The sequence below is a fragment of the Lactuca serriola genome, chromosome 4, assembly GCF_051521515.1.
Source record: "Lactuca serriola cultivar US96UC23 chromosome 4, Lser_US96UC23_V15, whole genome shotgun sequence".
NCBI lineage: Eukaryota > Viridiplantae > Streptophyta > Magnoliopsida > Asterales > Asteraceae > Lactuca > Lactuca serriola.
Window position 1 is genome coordinate 300,386,742 of NC_136411.1, and position 26,065 is coordinate 300,412,806.

The 26,065-nt window shown below is 33.0% G+C and overlaps 2 protein-coding genes across 2 annotated transcripts; one reads left to right on the forward strand and one right to left on the reverse strand.

Annotated features, from left to right (window-relative positions):
• The first annotated feature begins 14,253 nt into the window (after window positions 1–14,253).
• Window positions 14,254–15,594, forward strand: LOC145099465 (uncharacterized). Its single transcript, XM_079037038.1, has one exon. The coding sequence runs from the start codon at window positions 14,254–14,256 to the stop codon at window positions 15,592–15,594; it is 1,341 nt and encodes a 446-aa protein (XP_078893164.1).
• A 5,016-nt stretch (window positions 15,595–20,610) lies between these two features.
• Window positions 20,611–21,978, reverse strand: LOC145097200 (F-box/kelch-repeat protein At3g06240-like). Its single transcript, XM_079034722.1, has one exon. It carries the CDS (start codon window positions 21,903–21,905, stop codon window positions 20,850–20,852), a length of 1,056 nt encoding a protein of 351 aa, XP_078890848.1. The 5' UTR covers window positions 21,906–21,978; the 3' UTR covers window positions 20,611–20,849.
• Between the last annotated feature and the right edge of the window lie 4,087 nt (window positions 21,979–26,065).

Here is a 26,065-nt window from a genome sequence, read left to right on the forward strand (position 1 = left end):
TATTTAGCATAAGTTCATAATCCTCGATCCTTCTAATAGGTTTAGTGCGTCTATTTCCCATGATCAAGTTGAGCTCTCCATGCTTTAGCTACTTACTTTCCTTTAGTCCCTGTATATTAGAGAAAATGTGAGTACCATATCCATATTAAGAACCCAAGAATTAGAAGTCGACATACTATAGATTTCAATCATAAAAATAATGTTTCAATCCATTATTATTATCAAAATAAAAGTGAAATTCATCCTTGTACAATGCGTACAATGAAATAATGTTTTGATCCATATCAGGTAAATACCAACAATCTAATAAACTAATTAAAACACCACTATTTAGAATTAGTTCATAATCCTCGATCCTTGTAACAAGTTTAGTAAATCTATTTCCCATGATTAAGTTGAGCTCTACATGCTTTAGCTACCTGCTTTCCTTTACTCCTTGCATATTCGAGCAAATGTGAGTACCACATCCAATATCAAGAACCTAAGAATTAGAAGTTGACATACTTATCATTATTCTTATTAGGCTCTTCTAGGTACTTTAGTCAGTTATGTTTCCAATGTCCTTTATCTTGGTAGTAGAAACATATAGCCTCTTTGGGACTAGTGGTCGAAGTTATGACAAAATCAAACTTTCTCTTAAGACCTTGGTTGGAAATTCCATCCTTGGCCTTTCCCTTTCCCTTGGGATGAGAAACCTTCTTCTTATCAATATGAATGTAGCCAATGACGAAGATGGGAGTGGTGGAGATGGAGCTTCTAGTCTTAAGCATACTTGCTTCAATTATTTTTAACATCATGAAGCTCCATAAAGGTCTTTTCCAGATTGTTCATGTTATAGTTTATAAAATACTGGTGGTATAAACTCGAAAGAGAGTTGAGAACCATTTCAATGGCCAACTCCTCAGAAAACCAGACGTCTAGATTTTCCAATATGTCTATGTATGACTTCATTTTCTGAATGTATACATAAAGAAGTCCCATATTGATGTTTACATGCAATCAAGATTTAACAATCTTGAATCGTTCTTCCATATATGCTCTTTGTCCTTGAGATGATAGTTTATTTCGTATGCACGTAGTTCTCAAACCCCTTTTGAAGCTCGGAAGACATGGTTGCTAACATAAAGCAAGCAACATTATCATCGTAGTATTTGTTGTAAACAACAATTTTCTCATCAATGGAGTCTTCAGTAATTTCAGGAAGCTAATAATTGAGAACATACTCCTTGTTCTCATACCTTAATGTGATCCTTAAGGTTTGTATCCAATCCAAGTAGTTTAGACCGGTGAACTTCTCACTAGAAAGAATTGACATGATAGAGAAGTTCATAGGAGGTGGTGTAGGAGGAGAAGAGGAAGATTGTTGTTGTTGTTGTTCTTGTTGTTTGGGATCGAAATCTACAAAAGAGAGAGTTTAGTTATTTTGATTTCTTTCTTAAAATAATTTACCCTCAAGAATTATTTACTAAATCCAGGATCTATATTTGGCTTTGTAATGTGTAAAGGGATGTCGTAAACACACCAAAATGTTTTTAGGTATGCAAAGCTCCTTTCCAACTTCATTCTCTATGAAACTCGATCTTTTGAGATTCATTGACTATCAGTGGCATGCTAATCTTGGATTGTGCTCATTTAATTTCTATGACAGGGATACCGTAGATCATAAAACAAATGGTGAATCAACCATGCAAAAACCGTTTGATCCTCGGTTCAAGTTACACGAGTTTCACATCATTTCCAACCATAATCCTCACATTGATGTGCCAGCTAACCGCACACGATCCATCAACAAATTATTAGAAAATAGGTGTTTTCATGGGTAACACATGATTCTTGTTTTTTAATTATATAAAATGAGAATTTTGTTTTATTACTTTAGTTAATACTTTTAATGTGGAACATGTATCCTATCAAACCCTTTCGGTAACTCCACTCTCAAAATGAAAAATGGCGGTGAGGGTGGTAAGTTATGATCTAATAAGAATCGAACTCATTTGGAATCTAAGAGACCTCCTTAAACCTCTCTTATAGCATTAGAGTGGGTGAGCCTAGTCATGGTTCGACTGCTAATGTTTTAATTAAACATGTGAGGGGACATGTTGTAATTATGTGATAGTTATAGTAATCAATTTGGATTCAATTTTTTTTAACTATTAAATAGTATTTAAAATTCAAATTAATTAAAATATACAAATTTAAATCCATTTTAAATTAATTAAGTATTTATCCAGATCGAAAAACCAACAAAAATTTCTGACGGGCCATGTCGCTTCTTACGAGCATATATTTTTTTGTTTGCTTATTTAGAAATGCTTATTATTAAACCCTAATGGATCTGATACCATTGTTAGATTTTGATACAATCTATACGCACTACTTTAACGTATCACATTCGAACAAATAACCCTATTTTTACATGCATCTTAAGGATCTAGGTTTTTACTATAATACCAATCTATTTTAAAATAAGAAATTACTAACCTTTGGTTCTTCTTGATTTCTTGATTGAGACCTTGTGACAGCTATAGTTGCAAAATATGACAAGGACCTAAACAAAGAATCCATCTAGTGGAATCACACCTAAACACCAATTAGTAGAAGGACTTTAGGAGAGAGGTTCGAAAATCTCAATAACCTAATGAAAGTTATAGATTTCGTGTAAGAGAGAGAGAGGGAACAGTTTCGTAGAGCAAAAAGAATCACCATGATTTGACCAGTAACAGTGTAGTTATAGTCTCCAGTTTAATTCAAATTTCTAAGGATAATCCTTATCTTTATTTGAATTAGTCCACATTTTTTATCTATAGATAAAATCGACCCATCTCTATATTTCGGAAGGTTTTGGAATATTTTAATTAATTACTAATGAATTAATTAATATTAAATCTATTTAATTAATTAAAACTATTTAATTAAGTCTAAAATAATTTCCAATTAATTTATTAATTCATAATAAATTAACAACTTATTTTCTTCTAGCTCCTTATTGCTTAATTAGGTTTTGACGGCAACCCAAAAATACCCTATTATTATTAGCAATATTACCAATTAGTTAATGACCTTGTACACTCAATCTAGCAAATATCATATATTCTTCAAACAGAGATGCATGAGGTTTTTTGTCTTACATTCTATCGTGTCTTGGTTTCTCTCCAACGATGTTTGTAACTGGCAGCCATAAATGGATTGACCATTTATGACAAGAGAAATCTATATATTCAAAGTTTATTTGGTCATTCTACCTTAACAAGATAATTCAATATCTTTGGGCCCCTCGATGATTTGGTGTTGACATCAAAATACGTAACCGCACTCAAAATGAATTGATAATGGATCAATTATACAGTCTATTATGGTCGACACAAGTCCCAATCAGGAAACATAATCTTAAATGTTCGAGATTTACATATTTCTATATCTCACATTCATATACATATCTTGAAGAGCAAAGGAATATCTGATCATAATATGTAAGGGTTGTATCACAACTTGGAGTTGTGAATATGGTAGGTGCATTGTATGGCACACTATCTACTTATTACCTAATGAATATTATGCCAAGTAGTATATGTGACTTGTGTAAGTGGGAGTTAATGGAAGATGGTGCATATAGTCACAATAGTTGGTAATATTACTATTAATAGTAGGTTTCTTTTGGGTTACACACAAGAGCAAATATAAGCAATATTTATTAGAGATGAATTATAAGGATTTAGTTTGTTTATTAATTAAGTCTATAATTAATTAAATGAAACTTGTAGATACAGAATGGCCTAATTGTAAGAATCTAATATTAAAATAATTACCAAAGATGATGATGATTACTTAAAGACTGTTTGATTTGAGTTTCACTGGTCCAGTCAGGCATTTTTATCTAATTCGGATCAGTCATCTTGTTTGATATCATAGTTTAATCCCTCTCACTCGGTCCATGAAAAAATCTCGCTGAAAAAGAGAAAAACCTCATTCTCCCTTATTTTCCCTTCTCATTCTCATTTCACACGCTGCTTCTCATGCCTTCTAAACTTTCTCTGAAAACAATAAACACCACCTCCATCGTTGTCCCTTGAAGTGCCGTTGTACTTGCCATATTCCGGTTGTTCCTGTATTGTTTTCTAGATGGGTAAGAACATATGAAAAACTGATAATTACTTCCATTATATTCCATAAATTGAAACCTATCTCAATCTTCATAATTACTTCTTTATATTCCTTAACTAGAACCCAATTCATGTTATATAAAGGATTACAATGTACCAAAGGAGAAAGACACAAGAAACTTTTGTATAATTGTATTCATCCTGTGTAATTTTTAAAGAAATTATTAGAGATGAAAGGCAATTGCATTTTAACCAGGTAGCACCCTATTTTACCTCAACAAACACCGATGTGGAAGATATGATTAGGGTTGGGAAGTAAGGGGTCTTGTTGAGTGGAAACAAAATTTTAGGTTATTTGACTTCATTACTAAAAAAATTGTCAACTTCGAGGTTCTATTTTGAGTTTTTAGATCTATATATTATATGTTTGAATTATTATATGTATGTCATTATGCAAGCCTGAATTATTCTTTATGTATATCTTCACCCACATGCTTACAAGAAAAGGAGAAAAATTTATTGGCATTTATATATCTATATTGTACATGTATTTGAATTTGAGTGGTTAAATAATGGAGATTCATGGGCTGTAATAGAGTCAATGGACAAGGTCTTGGTTAATTCAATAGGTGCTTTGAACCAAATTTATAAAAATCATCTATTTCTTGGTCAATTCTTTTTTTGTTTGTCATTGATTGCCTTTATTATTACATTTTCTACTTCATGTATTCAATATAGTTTGAATCTAGCCCAACATCACACATGCTTGTTTTTCTAGTTTTATAAATTTTCATGTGCTCTAAATAGATATGGAATAAAAATGGGTATGTTATGTTTATATGAAACAGACAATAAGTAGATAGAATAAAATGAAATCCAAGACTTATAATTAAGAAGTTTTTTATATGATTATTTTGTTCAGTGTGTTGTATAAATATTACCAAAACACATGAATGAGATGCATAACGTGTATTACCCCGATCATAACAATATATTTTTATAATCCTTTTGCATAACTATTCATCAATATTATCAAACATATAAATTTTATTCAACACAAAAGAGAACATAAGGGTAGAATGGTCATTTTCAACAATCAGCACAACCAATCAGATGTACAATCAAACAATATGGTTTCAGTCATAAGCGAATACAGTCAGAGCTTTAGACCCATTCATACCTTGACTCAGTTAGATCTGACTCGGTCAACATTTATCAAACAACTCTTTAGTGTCCAAGTAATTATCCATTAGGGTTTAAATCATTCCACTATAAATAAAGGCACTAGAACCGGAATAAAGGGTTGATCCTAGTTGTGAGAATCCTTTAAATTTTGGTGCCCTCTCCTCCTTTTCCAAAACCCCACCTCAACTCGATTTACGCACTACATAAATCCTTATACGCGTCATGTAATTATCGATCAGAAAAGTCTCTGATCTGTTTCTGCTAGTTGTTGTTCTGGTGTTCCAGTGTTTCGATGTTGCTAATTTGCATCTTGGGTGCAATCTGAGAGAGGAATTCTACGTTAGACTCGTAGAAATGCACTCCTTTAATATCCAAGAAGATTTCAAGGGACTACAAGGTATGTTTTATGGTTTCTTCTAGTTATGTTTTATTGCATTAGATCTAACAAGCTGTCTTTTGGCTTATGAGGTTATTTTGTTTATTGCTTCCATTTAGGGCTGTAAACGAACCAAACGTTCAACGAACTGTTCGTGAACCGTTCGGCGGGAAGTTCGTTTATGTTCGTTTATTTAATAAATGAACAAACATGAACACAAATTCTCGTTTGTTTAGTTAAACGAACAAATATGAATAATGATCTTGTTCGTTCAATTATGTTCATGAACGTTTGTTTATATTGTTCGTTTACATTTGTTTATGTTCGTTCATATAAGTTCTTTTAATGTTAATATATGTTTAATTGTATTTGATTACATTAGTATATTATATGTTCATATATGTTTGAATTATGTTTGTTTACCTTTGTTCATTTATGTTCGTTTAACATGTTCACGAACATAAACGAACAAACATGAACAATGCAATTTGTTATACGAACGAACATGAACAAGAAAACTCGTTTGTTTATCCATTCGTGTTCGTTCATTTGTTCGGCTAACTTAAACGAACGAATATGAACAAGTCCTGTTCGTGTTCGTTAGGTTTGTTTACAGCCCTACTTCCACTGTAAGCATTTGTGACCTTGTAAGATCCCATCATAACCCAGCAAAATGTACACCGAATTGTTTTATAAACTAAAATTAGAAATATTTATGTACACTTATATTAAAAGGTCGGATGTTACATACTAATCCCCTGATCTATGATCACCAAAAGAGAGAGCCCTGAGTGAAGAATTAAATTTAATCATAAACAAACCAAACTATCAATATTATATTGAATTAAATAAATTAATTAAAGAATTGTTTTATTACATTCTTTCTAGTACTTTATGAAATTATCTTATTTTATTACACTTTATAAAATTATCTTATTTTACGGGTTCTTTTTGATATATGAGGTATTATCATATTTTAGTTATGTAAGTAATTCGTTGTTAAAAACTAAAACTGATACTTTTTTTATGACGTCGAACTTCGTTGAGGTCGAAACATGATATAATAATTTATTTTAGTTACTTTCTTTGTTTAATTGAAGTTTGGAAACGTATTGATAAACTGAATATGCTAATCGCAGATTACTAACTGATTAGCAAACGAGTTGCTGGTTTGTTGAGTTTTCTGTTTAAGTATGTTGAACCAATATTACACGATAAAACAAGCTTTATAGAAAACTTTCTTGTGGGATGTAAATTAGAAGGTGGTTGAGAACAATGACCTTCAATGCTTCTTTGCCAAAATCATTGTGAATTTTGAAAAGGAAAATTATCATTAATTGTTTTAGGTTGTGATGTTGACATGACTCTATTTTTCATATAAGTGCTTTTTACTCTTGTTCTTTATGGAGAAAAAAATAGGAATTTAAAAGTACATAGAAAATCGAGACTTGATGAAAAGGTGGCAATTTAACAAAGGTGTAACAGGATTGAAGTCATTCGTAGCTCTTCGTGGAATGGATCTTAACACACATATATATATATATATATATATATATATATATATATATATATATATATATATATATATATATATATATATATATATATATATATATATATATATATATATATATATATATATATATATATATCAGTGTACGCTTGGCGGAAATTGGTCAAAATCGGTCAAACTTGAGCTTGGCGGTCCTTGACGGCTTTGGCGGTCTTCGGCGGTCATAGGCGGGAAATATTTAAAAAATTAAAAAATAAAATAATTTTTAAATATTACACCAAAATCTTAAAATTTTAGATTTTTAAGCTTTCAAATTTTAAAATATTATACTACAAATTTAAAATTTCAAGATTTTAAAATTTAAAATTTCCAAATACTTAATTTTTTAGGAAATATTAATTTTTTAAAAAATTTTATTAATAATTTAAGGTCTCCGATTAATCGTCAGTCGGCCGCCGAGCTACCGCCAAACGATTTTTACAACCTTGATATATATATATATATATATATATATATATATATATATATATATATATATATATATATATATATATATATATATATATATATATAACATCAATTCTTCGAGGTTATATTCATTCTCCAACTAATTATTTTCAAGAAATGATTACGATAGTATGAAATTTTCTTGACAATGTTTGGAATGAATGTGAAGTGAAAAAAATTAGTCTTTTAATCGGAGATTTTCGCATAAAGAACCATGAGAAGTGTAATTTCTTTTTCCTGAAAATTAAGTTGATTCCGCGGAGTCCTCAGAGCTTATCTCTACAAAATCCATGTCTATACCTGAAAATTTGATTTTTTGTGTCTATTTTGTGAAATTCCCACCCCCCCCACCACAAAAAAAATTCTATTAGTGGTAATTTCTCTCTTTTATATATATATATATATATATATATTGGGGTTGCGTGATTTTTTAGAAGATGCATTACTAAAAAACTCATTTTTCAAATAATAGTTTTTATCACAAATTCGACACTAAAAGGGTTAAACCGATACATTTAATTTAAATTTACATTTATTATGACTTTGTGATTGATTTGCAGCGGATTCATGACAAACTTCAAACAAGTTTGTAATAGATTTGTGACGGATTTTAAGGAGTTGTCCATGTCATCCCAGGACACTAAGTAGGTATGCTCTTTGGTTAATGTAAATCATTGTATATAAAAATCATATAATATTTAAATGATCCGCTTGTAATTTTTCTTTTTACTATCTTTATATTTTACAAACTAGTTTATAACCCGTGGAAACCACGATTACAAAATTAATTAAACTTTTATAGTGAAAACTCAAAATTATTAATCAAACATTTTAAATAAATTATTAATTAAAATATATTTTTTAGTTATATAAAATTATAATGGTTAATTTAAATAAATATATAAATTATATCATCTTATAATTTGTATTAATTTTATTGTAATGTTAATAATTTACTATAATTAGAATGAGAAATTTAAAATTTAAAATTGAAAATTGAAAACTAATATGTTAATAAATAACATGCATTAATTAAAAAGACTAATAGGGTGACACATGTCAAAAATAGAATAAAATATGTATTTATTAAAAGGCCTAATAAGATGACCCATGTCAAAAGAAGATTAAACTTATTTTTTTATTAGAATAGAAATATTAACTTTGGTGATCTTCAAGAATGAATTTATTTATATTATACGTGAGTTTGAACAAATATTTATCTTTAAATATAAATCTAAGTATTTTTGAATAAGGGACCGATTATAACATAATGCATACTGATCTATGTAAAAAATACATTGTAAGACCAAATTTAATTGGAGGCACCTATCCCAATTTAAGGGTGAAAGGTGTCGATCTTTTTCATCCCTTTCAATCCATGTCATGTATCCATAAACACTTGGCAATTTATTCCTCTCAACCAACTCACCATAGTACAAGTATATAGCATAACTTACAAGTAACAAATGCATAACTTTTATGGTGTTGAAACGAGTTAGGGAACCCATTGAAATAATGATTTATGTGGTACCACAAAGGAGAAAAAGATGTTTCATGTGGTACCCTTCCCCAAAATGCATCCATCCCACAACCAACTTAGTCTACCCTAAGGCCTTCTGGTATACCGGCAACGAAGGGGCTCATGGTCTACGTGGCCACGAGCGTTGTCCGTACACACCATCCCGGACCATCGTGGTCGTGGTGATTCGTGGTGGGGAAGACGGAGGACCACGGAGTTGCCTCTCTCAGCCGACCCTTTTCTTATTCCTCTCTTTCCGTTCGTGCTCGTCACTGGTACACCACCACCAGTTCGTGCTTCGTGTTGGTCTCCGTGGTTGCGTTGCTCGTGACAAGTATTGCAGATGGCCTAAGGGAAAGAATTGGATGGTTTAGTGAAGTTAGTTCACCATTATCATTCTCAACCTGTTCAATGGGAAAAAACGTGACCTTGGAGGTGCCGTCAGTACCTCCGATGCTCATCACCATTTTTGGACGACTCCGTCCATCTTAACAGATGTGGATCCTTTTTGTATATGTCATAACCAGGAGAGGACGTAGAAATTTACAGTTATAGTGACACCAATTATTTTTACTGAATATATACCGGTAATTACACTTAATTTTTTTTAGTGCTTGGGACTTGATACCGAAAAAAATCTACATTTTGCCACCGGTCATAACCATTTGAACACTATTTATTTAGTTTTATGATTTTATCAAACACAAACTAATTAAACTATATATATCATGGATAACATATCATAGTTTTATGATTTATCAAACATAAACTAATTAAACTGTATATCAGTGATAATATATCCAGATTATACCGCTCACATAGTGTTGGTCTTGAATATCATATGAACAAAAACATGACCAGAAATGTCCACAAAGTGAACAACAAAAAGATAATAAGCAAATGTTTTTAGTTTTTGAATGATAACTTTGAAAGGGCTAAATTATTAAATAGCTCAAAGTGCAAGGACCTTCCTTTTCCGATACCTATTTCAAATAAAAAATTAGACACGTCAAAAAGAGAATCAAAACGGATTCAAAGTATCATAAAGACGTGGCACACGTGAGTTCACGTTTTATAGAGTAAGCCACGGCTTAATTCTGCTTCACAAATAAAGAAAGTTAGTTACTGAATATTTATAGTATTTTAATCTTTTATAGAATATATTAATTATTTTAATTAATTAATTTATTATTTATTTATTTTATCTAAACCAATTTTATTGATGTGAAACAGTTTCAAGGTTTTTTGCAAACCAGGTAGAGCCATAAACCATCCATTACCCTAAACATTTTTATCAAACGAGCAAATGGTACCTGGATTTAATTTAATTCAAATTATGAATGTTATGTTTGATAAATATTTTTGTTCTAGCGATTCTTGTATGCAAACAATTTAATGGCAAAAATTATACAATATTCTATTTCATTTACATTTTAATGTTTTATTTGATAATTAATTTAAACAACCTATTTAACTATCTACTATAATAAATGAAAGTTTTTTTTGTCACATATCATCTTCTCTTTCATTTGGACACGTGACATTTTCTAGAATTTTTAAATTATTTATTTTCCACTTGTCATTTTATTGTATTTTTCATTTTATTAAATTAAAATTCCAAATTTAATATGTAAGGTAATATATATATAAAATATTTATTAGAAAGGGTTTATATCTAATATAATAAATGAAGGTTTTTTGGCACATGTCATCTTCTCTTTCATTTGGACACGTGACATTTTCTAAAAATTTTAAATTATTTATTTTCCACTTGTCATTTTATTAAATTAAAATTCCACATTTAATATGTAAAGTAATATATATGTAAAATATTTATTAGAAAGGGTTTATATATGTAATGTATTCAATACATTAAAGTCTCATTAATTTTAATAATTCAAAATTTTTCTCATTTTTCTTATAAATTCAAACTTTTCAAATTGTTAAAATTTCATTTTTTTTTAGTTAAACCCATGTAATACATGGGTCTCACACCTAGTAAATTAATAAAAAATAATATTCTTCCTCGATTAAAAACAATTTTTTCTTTGAGGAAATAGAGTTCCATAACAAAATACAATGAATAATAACAATGTTATAAATAATAAAAAATATTTAATATTGTATAAATACAAATATATTTAGTTATGATTGAATGATGGTGTAGAAATTTTCTAACGGGTAACATCTTAGATCATCTCCAATCCACTCTTATTTTTCATTTTTTCTCATTCTTCTCCAATCATCTTCCATTTATTTCCCCGTTTTGGGGGATATGAATAGTATTACACCAAATATGGTGTTATACTATTTATTTCTCCCAAAATGGGGACGAATTTTGTATTGTCGGTTTTAGTCCCCCTGTTTATATATTTATACAATTTTAGTTCATTTTTACCTACTAATTATAATTTAAATATAATATTTAATACTTATAATATTTTGTTATATATTAAATTATATTAATTAATTATAAATATAAAGTTTGTTTTTTGTTCATCAAATTCATATAAAAATTTAAATACATATTGAAATTTTAAAAAACGATAATGTATTTTACAAGTACTTATAATTAAAAGTGTGTATGTCTGATATTTATATAAATGTATGTATAATATTTATTTAAAAGTGTGTATGTGTAATATTTTTTATAAATACATGTATAATTTTATTTATAAGTTTATTATAAATATAATCTTTTGTATTTAATATTAATGTAATGAAAAAAATATATATTATATATTTGTTAAAACTAAATTAATAGAGGGATGTGTTTGGCAATCTATGTAAGTTGTAATATTGGAATATACTACGAATATACTTTTTGGGGGTAAAAATGGGGTAAAAAAATGGAGTAGAGTTGAAGATGAAACAAATGTCATTTTGAATTAATTTTTTTTTTCACATGTCATTTTATGGGTTTTTTCTATTTTATTAAATTCTATATAATATTTTAATATTATAATTACAATAAATGTAGTAATAAATATATATCAACTATATTAATGGACTTACCTTCTAATTTCAAATTTTGTTCATTAATTTCTTTTTTTATTTATTTAATTTATTCGTTTAAATTTAAAAGATAGAAAAGTTTTTAATTTTAATATAATTCATTATTTTTTTTCTTATAAATCCATAGTTCTCAAATCTTTAGACCTTCATAGTTAATTTTTTATTGTAAATTAACTCATGTAATACATGGATCTTACAGCTAGTAAAACAATATAAAAAAAACAAAGATGCTAAAAACCGCAACAACTGGTCGACGTTTCGTAGAGACAACCGGAGATGGGTGGTCGAAGTTTTGCAGGCAGGGCAAACAAAGACATACGAACGATACTTCCACGTTCTACGTCGCGGGATTTCCAGATGGTACCTATAAAATGGATCTGCAGAGAGTCTTTGACACATTTGGGCAAATATCGGACATCTACATCGGAGGGAAGAAGAATCGACGTAATCAGAACTTCGCTTTTATACGGTATGCTGGTGTGAATGACACGTACAGTATGGAAGCGAAAATGAAAGGTGTCAGCCTTCATGGAGTAACTCTACTCGCCAACCTTGCCAAATACCAAAAGGAAAGATCCAATATCAGACGAACATTCAGAGAAAAACCAAAGGAACCTAAAGCTACCCCGGGGATTAAAATTGGAAGCAGGGATTCAAGAACCTTTGCGCAGGTGGCTGCAGGAATCAACGTAGTCCGATACGGTAATTCCCCTCCTATATTTCTTAACGCCAAAACTGCCATGAGTGAATGGACAAAGAAGACCCTACTGATAGGAGAAGCTCACAGTCTTGATCACATAGCTAACTTGCCAGCCCACACATTCACGCATGAAATTACAAAGTATCTTGGGGGACTTAGGATAGCCATTAAATTTGGTTCGTCTAAGGAGGCTAGTGAATTCTTAGAAGATAGATCAAGGTGGCATGAATGGTTCAAGTGGTTGATAATGGACATGAACAATGATGTATAGTACGAAAGATTGGCCTGGCTAAAGATAACAGGCGTTCCTCTTAGATATTGGGATACAGATAACTTTTCCACGGTTGCTAGTAGATTTGGGAAGGTTATTATTCCATTTGAAAACATCTTTGACAGAAGAGATCTATCCATGGGAAAGGTGGGTGTTATCACATCAAGGACGAAATGGATCAATAAAGAGGTTCAAATTTGTATCGATGGTGCGGTTTATTGTGTTGGGGTCGTTGAGTATACTGATGACTGGTCTCCTTTCAAGCCTTGCCAATTCAATAAAGTAGAAGATGTGTCGGACTCGGAGGGTAGCGAAAACGATACTGAAGACGATGGGATCTCAGAAACATGGATCCCGGAGGATGATAACGATCTAGAGGAAGGCGAATTCCGTTTCGAAGGGGCACCGGAAACACAATTGAAGATGACGAACAGACATGTTGAGTCTGGAAATTCCCCCGCGAATGTTGGGAACACAAACGATGCACCGGTTGAGCTTACTGGCGTAATCCCCCAGGAAGAAGTCAACGAGGGGTTTATAAGGGGGTCGGTTGAGATTCCCCACGTGATGAAGGAGGTCTTGCCTTCTAAGGTGGATGCATGAAGATTAAGGATGGACCCGGGTGATGTGGTTTTGGACTCGGCCCCAAAAGTTAATGGGCTTAATAACAATTCTGACCCATCTATGAGTTCTTCATCAGCCCATAATATTTCCAAAGCCTCCATATCTAACTCGCCTTCCCTTTCTGAGCATTGTAGCAGCGAGCCTAAAATTAAAAGAAGAAAAAGAAGTCGAGGCAGTCGTTCCCCCATAAATGGCGATGCATCTTCGAGAGTTAATCACCCAACCCAAAAATCACAAGATTCTAGTTCTCCTAATGGTGACGAATCGCTGGACCTCAACAAAGAACCAATGGTATCAGGTCCGTCTGAGGGGTCTGGTGAGACCGCATCCAACGAAATTCTCCAAACAGTGGCGATCGGATCCGAAATTGGCTTTCAGATGGGGATCGACAACCCCATCCTAGCTGAAGTTGTAGGTGGATCGGGAGTTAATATTACTAACCAATGAATTTCCTATCGCTTAATGTGAGGGGTGTGGGTGAGGTGGCGAAAACTAGCTGGGTAAGAAGGCTGAAATTAAAACACAAGGCAACTTTCGTTGGGTTACAGGAGACTCAGCTATCGACCTCCTCAAGTATAGATGTTAACGGGTGCTGGGATTCGAATGAATTTGATTATGCTAGTGTAGATTCAAGCGGACGTTCTGGTGGGCTTATCTCGATTTGGGACACTTCTGTGTTTCAAAGATCAGACATTATCAAGAATCGCCATTACTTGGTTGTCAGCGGTAAACACAAGAACTCTCCTGAGAGTGTCATTTTGAATATTGTTAATGTATATGGTCCTCAGTCAATATCTGAGAAAAAGAAGGTTTGGCTGGAACTGCTTAACATAATAAATGGGAGACCAGGAATGAGGGTTGTGTTTGGAGACTTTAACGCGGTAAGAGATCCGGGTGAAAGATGTAATTCTCAATTCTGTCCTCATAGCGCTTCTGATTTCAACAGATTTATCCATGAAGCTAATCTAAAAGATTTCAACATGGGAGGGGAAAGATTCACATACATGAGTAGGGTCGATGCCAAATTAAGTAAACTGGACAGATTCTTGACTTGCCCGAATTATTTGCAACTGTTTCCTCTTAGCTATGTCACAGCTCATCCTCGGGAGCTTTCAGATCATAGTCCTATTACCCTCTCGTCTAGTGTATCTGATTTTGGGCCAATCCCTTTCAAGTTCTTTAATTCGTGGCTCCTTAAAGAGGGATTTGATCAAGTTGTAATTGACACTTGGAATGGTTTTAGAGGGTATGGGACCCCTGATGCATACTTGGCCGCCAAATTCAGATTCTTGAAAGATAAAATTAAGAAGTGGAGAAAAGATGACGATCAAAAAGAAAGGCAGGAAATAAGCGTTACTTTGGATGTGGTTAAAGACCTTGAAAAAGTTGCAGAATCTAGACCACTCTCTTCAGAAGAACAGAGAATTTGGACTGATGGGATTAAAAAGATGACGGAGTGGGAACGTCTTAAGGCACTCGACCTCAAACAGAAAGCGCGTATCAAATGGACCATATATGGAGATGAGAATAGTAATTTCTTTCATTGGTATATCAACAGTAAGAATCGAAGGAGTCTTCTCCATGGTCTTATGATTAATGGGCGTTGGATGACGGGGGTTAATGAGATCAAGGAGGAAGTATACAGGTTTTTTCATGACAAATTCTCGGATGCCCATATACTTAGACCCAAGTTTATCAACCCAAACGTTAAAACAATTTCTATGATGGATGCCATTAGAATTGAGTCCTCTTTTACCCCGGAAGAAGTCAAGGTTGCGGTTTAGGAATGTGGATGTGAAAAAGCCCCGGGACCAGATGGCTTCACCTTCAAGTTCATGAAAAAGTTCTAGGACACGATTAAAGATGATGTGATGAAGTTTGTAATGCATTTTGAGGAATTTGGCTCGCTTGCCCGGGGATGCAATTCTTCATTCATCACTCTTGCCCCTAAAATCAAGGCCCCTCTTTCTCTAAACGACTACCGCCCTATTAGTTTGATTGGCTGCTTAAGCAAGATAATAAGCAAGTTACTCTCCAACAGGTTGAAGTCGGTTATTGGAGACCTGATAGGCGATGTGCAGTCTGCTTACGTAGAAGGCAGATGCATACTTGAGGGTCCTCTCATGGTTAACGAGGTGTGTTCATGGGCTAAGCGAGCACATAAAAAGATCCTTCTTTTTAAAGTGGATTTCGATAAGGCATTCGACTCGGTGAACTGGCAATACCTTGACTCAACAATGGAACAAATGGGTTTTGGAAACAAATGGGTTTTGGAAACAAATGGGTTTTGGAAACAAATGGAGGTTGTGGATTCGTGGATGCCTGAATTCGTCATGGGCGTCGGTAATCATCAACGGATCGCCAACAAAAGAATTCCCTATTTCTAGGGGAGTTCGTCAAGGTGATCCTCTTTCTCCTTACCTGTTCATTATCGCTATGGAAGGATTGAGTGTGACTCTCAAATCGGCTTGTGACAAAGGGATCTTCAATGGTGTTCAAATCCTGGGTAATGGTCCTATCCTGTCTCACCTCTTCTATGCGGATGACGCTCTATTTATTGGGGAATGGTCAAGATCAAACCTAAAGAACCTGACACGCATTCTTAGATGTTTTCACATCTCTTCGGGACTCAAAGTTAATTTTCATAAATCGAAAGTATTCGGAATTGGAGTTGACCCGACTGAAACATCGAACTGGGCTAATCTTCTCGGGTGCGTTTCAGGGGACCTTCCATTTGACTATCTCGGAGTTCCGGTTGGTGCCAATATGAATTTAATAAAATATTGGAAGCCTATAATTAAGAAATTTCAGTCTAAGCTCTCCTTATGGAAGGCTAAATCATTATCGTTTGGTGGTAGGCTCACCTTAATCAAATCGGTTCTTAGTAATCTGCCTATCTACTATTTATCCTTATTCTGAGCTCCTGTGGGTGTAATAGAAGAATTGGAAAAGATAAGACGCACCTTCCTGTGGGGAGGTTGTGAAGATAGAAAGAAAATTCATTGGGTTTCCGGACAAAGTCCTTGCAGCCAAAGAAGATGGGGGACTTGGAGTTGGATCCATACAAGCTTTAAACATTGGTTTGCTCGTGAAATGGTGGTGGAGGCTGAACAATGAAACACATTCTTTGTGGGCTAAAGTAATATATGGTATACATAATTTGGCGAATAAACCGATTGATCATTTATCCTCACAAAGATACTGTGGTGTCTGGAATAATATTGCCAGCACCAAAAAGTTTCTGTGTGAGCTTGGAATTGAGATCCATGATCTCTTTAATATTAAAATTATGTCAGGGAACAATACCCTGTTTTGGTATGATCATTGGCTAGGTTCTGGTAGCCTAAAATCAAAATACCCCAACTTATTCGAATTGGAATCAAAGAAAAGGTGCACTGTCGCGGATAGGGTTGGCGGCTTGAATCAAAACTGGATGTGGAAAGCTAGGCCTGTTGTTCGGGGGCTTGACTCTGAAGTAAATGACCTAATTAAGGATGTTTCTAATATTCAATTAAACTCGGGAATGGACCATTGGAGATGTAAACTTTCGTCGGATGGTAGGTTCTCTGTTGCTTCCATTCGGCAGCTTGTCGAAAAGTTGAAAGTCATTACCCCAGTTGCTCCTGTGATTGTATGGAGTAAAGTTGTACCGATTAAGGTGATATGTCTTGTATGGAGAGCAGTACAACATCGAATACCAACTGCTACTGCCTTGGAACGGAGGGGTATTTCAGTCAACTCAACATTATGCAGTTCATGCATTGGAAGTTCTGAATGCGCTGATCACGTGCTGATTAATTGTCCGTTTGCTAACTGGATTAGGAGCTGCATTTGGAGCTGGTGTGGTATTACAAGTGAGCATGAGTCAATAAAAACCATTAGAGACCTGATACATTTTGCTAGCAACTGGGGATGGAATAAAACGAAACGGAAACGATTCGTTGTGATTTGCTACAGCATGCTCTGGAACTTATGGCGCTTCAGGAACAAAAGATTATTTCACATGGAGAGTATTTCAGTCCATAATGGTTCGGAATGCATTAAGGCTATGACCTTTTATTGGGTAAAACATAGGGGTAATAAGGGTATATGTAGTTGGGAGGAATGGTTGATCTCTCCATTTTATGGCTTGTAATTTTACACTTGTATGTTTTTCTTGTTTTGGTCCCTCTTCTAGTTCCTTGCTAGGGGTGGGTTCCTTTCTTTAATAAAAAATTTGTTGTTTCCAAAAAAAAAAACCAAAACAACCGCAACATATTTATCCCTAATTTTTATACATAAATAACCAATCATGTACATGAATATCATTTATTATCTACTGCTATAAATCATAATACTGATCCCTAATTTTTATACATAAATAACACATCATGTACATGAATATCATTTATTATCTAATATAAATCATATCATAAATACTAATATATTATAAATCTGTAATGTATAAATAATAGACAAAGAAGAGTGGCTTTCTTATCTTTTGTTTATAAAAGTGGACTTGCTCCCATATTACAGAAAGTGACACAAACAAACAAGTAGATGATTGTATGGGCTCCACACACCATGTGCCTATAAATTTAATTTATTTCTTTAATGCTTTCATTGAAAAAAAAGATATATATGAAATAATCAGCGTATATATATTCTTTAGTAATCTTTAATGATTTTGTTTACATAATAAAAAATTTATAAACCAAATCAAACCGTTGAAAAACAGTTTTGTTTCCAAGTTAGACATCTGGTTGTCCGCATGATCTTACCTAACTTTCCTAGATAATATACTAAATGACAATTTAAAGAAGAGAAATTAAATATCCTCCTACATTTTTTATTTAATTTTTCTTTAAAGAAAATTCATTATATTTTGGTTGCAGTTTAACATCACTTTAAAATAGTTTTTACCCACGAAATTCACCTATTTTTGTGAAAATTTTCTATAATGATCACCTTTGAATTCCCTCAGTTCGATATTTGGCCTTGAAATCAACTCCCTCGTGTAGTGTTTTGCAATCCAATCTGGGTTGACAATGGACCCGAAGTGGTAATTTCTAATGCATATTATATATGTGATATGTTGCCCAACACTATTTTTAATTTTGAAATGGCACTTCTCATCCATGTGGCCCATAGGGAAAATAACTTACAACCAACGAAAGTTTCCAAATCTTTTAAAAAACTCAAATTATGTTTTGTCTGTTCAAGAAAATTCAACGAACTTAAACTTTTGTCGAAAAAAGTCCAATGAAGTTTCCAAACCGTTCAATAAACCTCAATCATGTTTTGTCTGTTCAAAACGTGACGTTAGTTGGGGTTTTTTTGAACAGACAAAACATGATTCCTCAATCATGTTTTGTCTGTTCAAAACGTGACTTTCGTTGGGGCTTTTTTGAACAGACAAAACATGATCAAGGTTTTTTGAACGGTTTGGAAATTTCGTTGGTCTGACAAGTCATTTTCCCGATATAGTAATAAGTCACGTCATTGTTTCTCTTCTTTGACTTCCATATAATTGAACAAAAGTGTAACTTAGTTAGGCTTTTTTAGACAAATATTAAGTTCGTTGGGTTTTCTTGAACAAAAAAACATAAATGAGGTTTTTTGAACGGTTTGGAAACTTCGTTTGGCTCGTAAGTCATTTTCCATATGGTAAAAGCCTAGAAGTAAACCTTTGAGTTAAAAGTTAAAATCATTCTCTTTTAGAGTCGATTAGGTAGATTTTTTGAAACACAAACGATATGAATTAGTCTTTTATGGGCACTTGACCCTTGCTTTATTTACATGATTTACATGCCACGTAATACTCTTGGCACATACAATGTGAGACAGCTCAAGACGTTCTAAAAAACTATTTGATTTAATCCGAAGTCTTGGATGATTTGCCTGTTGCCACCAATGGAAATGAAGTACGAAATCGTACGACATGAAACATTAGTTTTACTTTTATATGGATGAACTTATGCGTACATTAAGGTGTAAGCATTAACGAAAGTATTACTTAGATATATGGTAATCTTTTTAGTTGCAAGTAAAGTTGGTATTCAAGCAGAAATTGCTAATAAAACAAGAAAAAAAAAGTAGGTAGCTTGATGTTTTACCAAACTAACAACAAATGTAGAAATGTTTACAATAATACAAAAGCTTCACCTATGAATTTTCAAAAACCTTCGTTATTAAAAATCCTATTATATTACAAATGGAAATTTTTTCTATAATATAATAATACAAAAGGCTTCAACTGGACATTTTCAAAAAGCTTCAACTTGGTTAAAAGAATGTATGCTAGAATCGATCATCCCAAAGGTTTACAGTAACTCTCTCCTATCCATTGAACAATAGACGTGTTCATTACTACTTTTAAGTTATTTTAATTAAAAATATATGAATCTAATATAATAGTATTTTTAATAAAAAAAAATAGTAATTGTGTACTCAATGATAAATTATGTGTTAATTATATAAGAGAGGATATAGATTATAGAATGGGTGCTGGTTAAAAAATAAATAAGATAACATAAACACATTGCCTTGGCTTACATCATGTTTCAATATTTTGAAAATCTACTTTTTTTCTAGTATGTAACAAAATGATTTACGAACTACTTTTTATATGATTCGATTGAAGAATATAGTGAACAGCTAAGCAATCTCAACTTTATTATCAGTTTATAATTATAATTTTATTTTTTGTTAAATACAATTAATTTTGTTCATGTAACATGTAATATGTTATGGGCTAAAGGGGGAAGTGGTTGTACATCTACATCAGGACTGATTTTGAGTAGCTTTTGTATACGAATGACTAAGAGTGACAGGATGCTATTTTATTGGATTGTGTCTCGTTTAATACAAAGTTTGAGAAACGAACACGTGGATCTTTTGACCCGAACCCATGAGTGTGTCAGACCCGGTGTTTTTAAAGTGAAAATCAGCTAGAGAGGAGCTCATTTTCGTCTTCTATAATATAATATGACAAAATACTAAAAAACTTACATCCTTTGAAGCTCTAATGTCTTCTTAAGAATCAAATAGAATTGCAGGTTTATGGTATTCTTCTAATGCATTTAGGTGATACAAGACTTTCAACATACGTACCTCTAATGGTGAATCCAGATGGAGACCCTAGGATTCTTACATTTCTGGATATTCTCTCATCCACGTTGTATATAACAACTCTATCATCATCAACCAATACAATATCCCGGTTGTTGTCTTCAACTGAACAAATAGGTTTCAGATGATCTATATCGACCCCATGGATGGAAACCTTACTCCAAGACATACCAACCCCATACTCCTCCATCACCCACAAATCCTTACCCAGCTGATTAAAAACACAAAGTTTCCCACCAATAACTACAAGCACGTTGAACGGATGGTTGTTACCAAGTGAATCAGGCAAATTCATTTCGATGAATTCCTCTTTTGCTAAACTAAACGCAATAATCATTGATGAGAAGTTTGGGCGCACAATTAGCCAGTGAAGATTATTGTTGACAGAAACCCCACCGACAAGATAGACAAAAGACTGACGATAAGGAGAATTAGGCAAGTTCCTCCATGAATTGTTGCTCAAGCTATAGACATCGACGAACATATCGGTGTTGGAGAAAGAAATAACGATTACTTTGTAATCGTCCGTGGATGAATCGTTGCCAAATCCGTAGGTTTGATAGCCTTCTTCCCTCGGAAGTGCAAAGGGGGGAAGTTTGAAGATCTCGCCTATGGTTGGATTCACCAAATAGAGCCTTTCATCTTCGTCTGTGGCTAAAACGAGCCCGTTGCAGGACCCCCAGATAATTTCCCACATGACCGGAGGTGGCAAGAAACTTACTTCATTTGCGGATACATCGTCGCTGTTGAGATTTAGATCGATTGAGCATAGACATTTTTTATTGTTAGTATTACGGGAAAAGCAAATCAATTTACAGGATGTGGGGTGGTGGTTTAGATGGAGATGGGTTGTGATGAATTGGGGATTGGAAATTAGCGAACACCAAAGTTTAGACACGGACTTGAACCGGCTGAGGGATTTCGCCGGCAGTCGTACCAGTATTGCTTCTATAATATCCGGCGGTAGATTCTTCATTGCAGACATCTACCACAGCGGTGGAGAGGCAACTCGGTTTTTTAGGGTTGATGGGAGGGTGTTTGGGATTGTATTAGCTAAAAACACTTTTGGATTATACTGATTTACTTTTTTTTTTTTTTTTTTTTTTGAACCGGTTATACTGATTTACTGTGGAATTATTAGACATGACAAATGTGTCTTATTTTTTTCCCATTGTGTCAAGATATTAAATGAATTGAAAGTATATGTTTCTAAAATGATTTGTTTTGTGTCAAGACATTAAATGAATTGAAAGTATATGTTTCTAACATGATTTGTTAAATTTGTATAATGTCAACCTGTTTACTTTTATGTCGTATTTTTGGATTAAGGTTTAGACCTTGTAAATATGTTATCTCATGTCAAGTTGAAACATTTTCAATGTTAGAAAGCATGAGACTAATAGGTGAAAAGGAAAAAGTGAAACACTAAGGTTAGAAGGTGGAATAACAAAATTCTTAGTAAATTTAGAATGCAAAATGGAAATAGTTAGAGTTTGAGATCAAAGAGGATAGATAGTGAGAAGAGTAAAATTAAGTCATTTCACATTTTGAATTTTAATTTTAATTCTTAAGTTTGACCAACTATAAGTCAATATTATATAATATATTTATAAAAATATGAAATTTATAAAAAAAATGATATATATAATTAAACGGATCATTTTCAAGTCATGTTTGTGTTGACAATCTTGAACCTAATCATATCCGTTTAATTATCGTGTCGTTTCGTGTCAACCCGTTTACTTAAACGTGTCTAATTTCATGTCGGGTTGTCATCTCATGTCATGTTTTGTCAAGTCTAAGAATTATGGTGGTGAGTAACGAGTTTTTAAAACAAATATTCAGATTAGGTTTTTTGTGTTAATAAATTGTTTTTTTGAAAAATGTTTGTCTTATTTTATATACGTTCCAAAGAGAATTTATTTTTTAGACTGTTAGGTGTAGGCAACATGTTATATGTTCTATATTTCGAATTTGTTTTTTTATTTATATCATAATAATTATATTTATCATATAAATTAAATCATAAATTAAAAATAACATTTGAAAAGTAAAAATAAAATTTTAATAAATCTTAAATTAAAAACAACACTAAAAAAATTACAACAAAAGACAAAAACATTCAAAAACCTAAAAAAACAAAAAAAAAAAAAAAAAAAAGGATGATAAAAAGTACATTTTTTGACCTAACCTATTCATCTTCGTGACCAACATAGATATAATCCGCCAAGTCTTCACGAAGTTGCTTATGTTTTCGTTGGTCTTGAATATCAACCACTATATGTAAATATTCTGATGTCCCTAGTTGAAATTGCACGTGTCTAGGTTCCGTAGGTGAATACGTTCCAATATTGTGTCATTTATCTTTGACAACCATGTTATGCATTATGATACATGCATACATGATATCTCGTAGAGTATCTAACTCATAAGGTCTCGCCGCATGTTCAACTATGTGTCATTTTGATTTCAAAACCCCAAAAGCACTTTCAACGTCCTTACGTGCTCCTTCTTGTCGTCTCTTGAAATATTTGTCTCTTGGGTCTATTAGGTGTCGAAACGCCTTCACAAACGTGGAATATGGTCGATATATTCCATCTGTAAGGTAATACCCAAACTTATATTCATTTCCATTCACTGTGAAACGAGCATCCGGTGCTTTTCCTGACAAAAGATCGTCAAATATTGGTGATTAATCAAGAACATTGACGTTGTTGTTGGAACCCGCAACCCCGAAATAAGCATGCAAAATCCATAAATTTTGTGAAGCAACAGCCTCTAATACCAACGAAGGCGCTCCTTGATAACCGCTTGAATACTGGCAGTTCCACGCCAAGGGGCAATTTCTCCAGTTCCAATGTATGCAATCAATGCTCCCAAGCATACCCGGAAAACCATGTCTTTCTTCATGCGCCGCATATAGGTGTGTGTCTCGATTCAGCAATGTTCTTGTCAATTCAATTTCTATTTCGGTAATAATAGAAGATTATATTTGTATTGTTCAATGTATGTTCAATAACTGTGATTACTGATTTACGTAGCGCACCTCGGCGTTTCTGTTGGCGGCTGGGGGTGTGACAGATTGACATCAGAGCTATTGGCTATAGTGAACTAGTACTTTCTTAGGAAAGCACGACTATATCCTACGGCTTACTCTTTTAGGTTAGGTATATTCCTTAACCTACAAATATAGGGTTATACATATATACATATATAAACCCGAACCCTAAAATGCTAATATAATGCAAGGTTTTAGGTCAAACACATTAGCTAAGTTGGTTGTACATGGGTCGAACCATAACTAGACTTAGACTGATCATCTATGTTTAATTATGGTTAGACCAATGAACATGTAACATTTCGTTTAAAAATGAAATAAATAAAATAAAATAAGTAAATAAATAAATAAGGATAATAATAATAAATAAATAAATAAATAATAAGCCCTAAGACCCCATGATGTATTTTATTTTTTATTTTATTTTAACCCTAAATCCGTAGTAATTTATCAGTGTTAGCGATAAGGAGTTATGATGGGTTTCGAGCAATACATCATTTTTATGGTGTACATGCAAACCCTAATAGCTTTTGGATCTAGTTTGTCTAATGAACATGCAATTGAATATCCAAAGCTATAAACCCTAGATCTATCATATAAGAACTGAAATAAGGGTTTAGTAATTACCTTTGATTGTTATATAGTAATAACAATCAATTCCTTGCTTTGATTGGCTTCAGAAAGCTTAGTGCCTCAAATGTAGCACCTCTAATGGAGTCACAAACACCACTAAGCAATTGGATGAAGGAGAGAAGAGAGGGGAGGCACCAAAAACGGTTGGAAACCCTAATCCAAGTGTTAGCCACGTTTTTGGTGCCCAAGGGTTCCTTATATACTTAGGCTATTAGGGTTATCCAACAAGGAAACCCTAATTTGACTGCTTAAGCCCTAAGCAGCCCATGGACCCCTTCTGGAACATGCCTTGGACGATTTCTAATGGGCATAGAATTCTTCCAACCTATTATTCCAAGGTGATCCATAGCCCAATTGCAATTATCCTATAATTACAATTCCAGTCCCCTAAGTTTAATTAATCTCTTTTAGCCACAAAATTAATTCTTTATTAATTATTGACTAATATTAATTAAACAATATGATTTCTCCTTTAATATATTATTCTTATAATATATTAATAAATCATAATTAAACCTTTCTCTCCTTAATTCATCCTACATATTGATATGGTGAAGGCAACCCAAAAGGACCATGCTCATAATCGGGTCAAGTACATACCAAAATAGTTATGGACTTAGACACTACCAACAGTCTCCCACTTGGATAAGTCTAATAACTATTTTGCGTATGACTTTAGAACCTGATCAGCAATCGTAGCTTTCAAAAGCCGCTGTCAACTCTGATCAGTAACTTGTCCTTTAGATAAGGGATCGTATATTCCTCTATTTTACAAGATATCGTATAGACATGAGACATGGATTCAAATCATTCTCTCTGTCTATGTATTGTTTCCCGACATCTAATTTATGACGACTGAGAACAGACTACAATTGAACACATCAACTTAGTCCCGACTTGGCCAAACGCTTAGGTGTCATCACTAAATCATCGAGGGGCCCACAGATATCGCTTTTATCCCACTTTGGGTAAAAGGAATGGATAAACTTCGAATCAAATGCTTGCTTGCACCTACTAATCGAATCACACACAACAATAAGTTTTATAATACCAAGTTACTGGTGCGTTTACTTATCATCAATGTGCAACCGACCAGCAAATAACAACTCACACGTCTCGGTTTCAAGAATATACAATGTTATCGTCTTACTAATCACCCGTGATAAATCCATGGAGTGATTCAAGTGAGCGTGGGTTTAATCCAATACTTTAATCTTATCAAAGCACTCATGAACACTGCGGCAAACTTGTGCTATGTCTAAACACTTCAGACAATCTACAGACAAATTCATGACAGTCTTTCTTCATACCTACTTCCAACGTATGACCGACTGTGGAGGTTTGAATAACCCAGTTATTCTGGAAGTCAAAACATGCAAAGTGAAACACAACAATAATACTCAATCCCATATGGCCCCAAACTCTTGAGTATAAATAAAACATCTTTTATTTAG

What these genes read in the sequence shown, in the direction of transcription:
- LOC145099465 (XM_079037038.1), top strand. Translation starts at nt 14,254, where the DNA reads ATGAATTTCCTATCGCTTAATGTGAGGGGTGTGGGTGAGGTGGCGAAA.
- LOC145097200 (XM_079034722.1), bottom strand. Translation starts at nt 21,905, where the DNA reads ATGTCTGCAATGAAGAATCTACCGCCGGATATTATAGAAGCAATACTG.